Below are 1,241 nucleotides of genomic sequence, written 5' to 3' on the forward strand. Positions count from 1 at the left end.
CCCCGAGCTGAGGACGGAGAGCCCGGAGGACAAATCCCCCCGTGAGAAGCTGGTGGGAGAGGCCGTTTTGAAGGGCTCCACGGCGCAGGAAGGCAGCGGGGAGGAAAAGGGCCGGAGATCCCCCCACAGGAAGGGCTCCAAAGCCAGCCCAGGGTGCCCTGAGGAGGAAAGACCCAGCCTGTGCTGGGAAGGCGGCCAGAGCTTGAGGCAGAGCTCCGACCTGATGGTTCCTGAGCAGCCTCCCAGCAGGCAGAAGCCCTTCAGGTGCTTGGAATGTGGGAAGAGCTTCAGGAAGAGCTCCAACCTCCTCAAGCACCAGCACATCCACACTGGGGAACGTCCCTACACTTGTAGGGAATGTGGGAAGAACTTCAACCAGAGCTCCACCCTGATGCGACACCAGCTCATCCACACTGGGGAACGGCCCTACACATGTGGGGAATGTGGGAAGAGCTTCAGGCACAACTCCAGCCTCTGCAAACACCAGCGCATCCACACTGGGGAACGGCCCTACATGTGTGGGGAATGTGGGAAGAGCTTCAGGTACAGCTCCGACCTGATCCAACACCAGCGCATCCACACTGGGGAACGTCCCTACACGTGTGGGGAATGTGGGAAGAGCTTCAGTAACAGCTCCCATCTCTGTGCCCACCAGCTCATTCACACTGGAGAACGGCCCTACACGTGTAGGGAATGTGGGAAGAGGTTTCCGACCAGCTCCAGTCTCCTCCTGCATGAGCGGACGCACACGGATGAGAGGCCCTTCCGCTGCACCGACTGTGGGAAGGGTTTCAAGCAGAACTCCCACCTCGTCACCCACCGTTGCATCCACACCGGGGAGAGGCCCTACAAGTGTGGGGAGTGTGGGAAGAGCTTCACCCAGAGCTCTAACTTGACCAGACACCAACGGACCCACCGGTAAGGGAAGTCCTACCAGTGCCCCGACTGCAGGAAGAGCCTCGGTTGCTGCTTCCACCCCGAATGAAGCCCCTGATGTTGAGGCAACCCCTGGAGTCCAGTGACTGTCAGTCCATCCCTTTCGACCACAAAGGGCCAGTCCCCTTTCCCAGGGGCAGCTTCTTCCAACAGAACCCTTCTTGGGGGGTGTGTGGAGATTCCTGCCTTGGCTGGGGACCCCCCAAGGTCAGTTCTGGAGGTTGAGAGCAGAGATCTCCCCATGAGCGTTGGTCTGGGGGAGTTCCATCCATCTTTAATTAAGAATTATTGCTTTTGTGCCAGCT

General features: G+C 59.1%; 1 protein-coding gene across 1 annotated transcript; it reads left to right on the forward strand.

Moving 5' to 3' along the window:
* Window positions 1-10: 10 nt before the first annotated feature.
* LOC113979717 (zinc finger protein 239-like) lies at window positions 11-922 on the forward strand (the record flags this gene model as incomplete). The annotated part of the gene is made up of 1 exon (XM_027707026.1): window positions 11-922. A coding segment is annotated over one exon (912 nt), but the record flags the coding sequence as incomplete, so codon positions are not given.
* Window positions 923-1,241: the final 319 nt, after the last annotated feature.

Source organism: Neopelma chrysocephalum, unplaced genomic scaffold (genome assembly GCF_003984885.1).
Source record: "Neopelma chrysocephalum unplaced genomic scaffold, ASM398488v2 Primary Assembly neopelma1_88179, whole genome shotgun sequence".
NCBI lineage: Eukaryota > Metazoa > Chordata > Aves > Passeriformes > Pipridae > Neopelma > Neopelma chrysocephalum.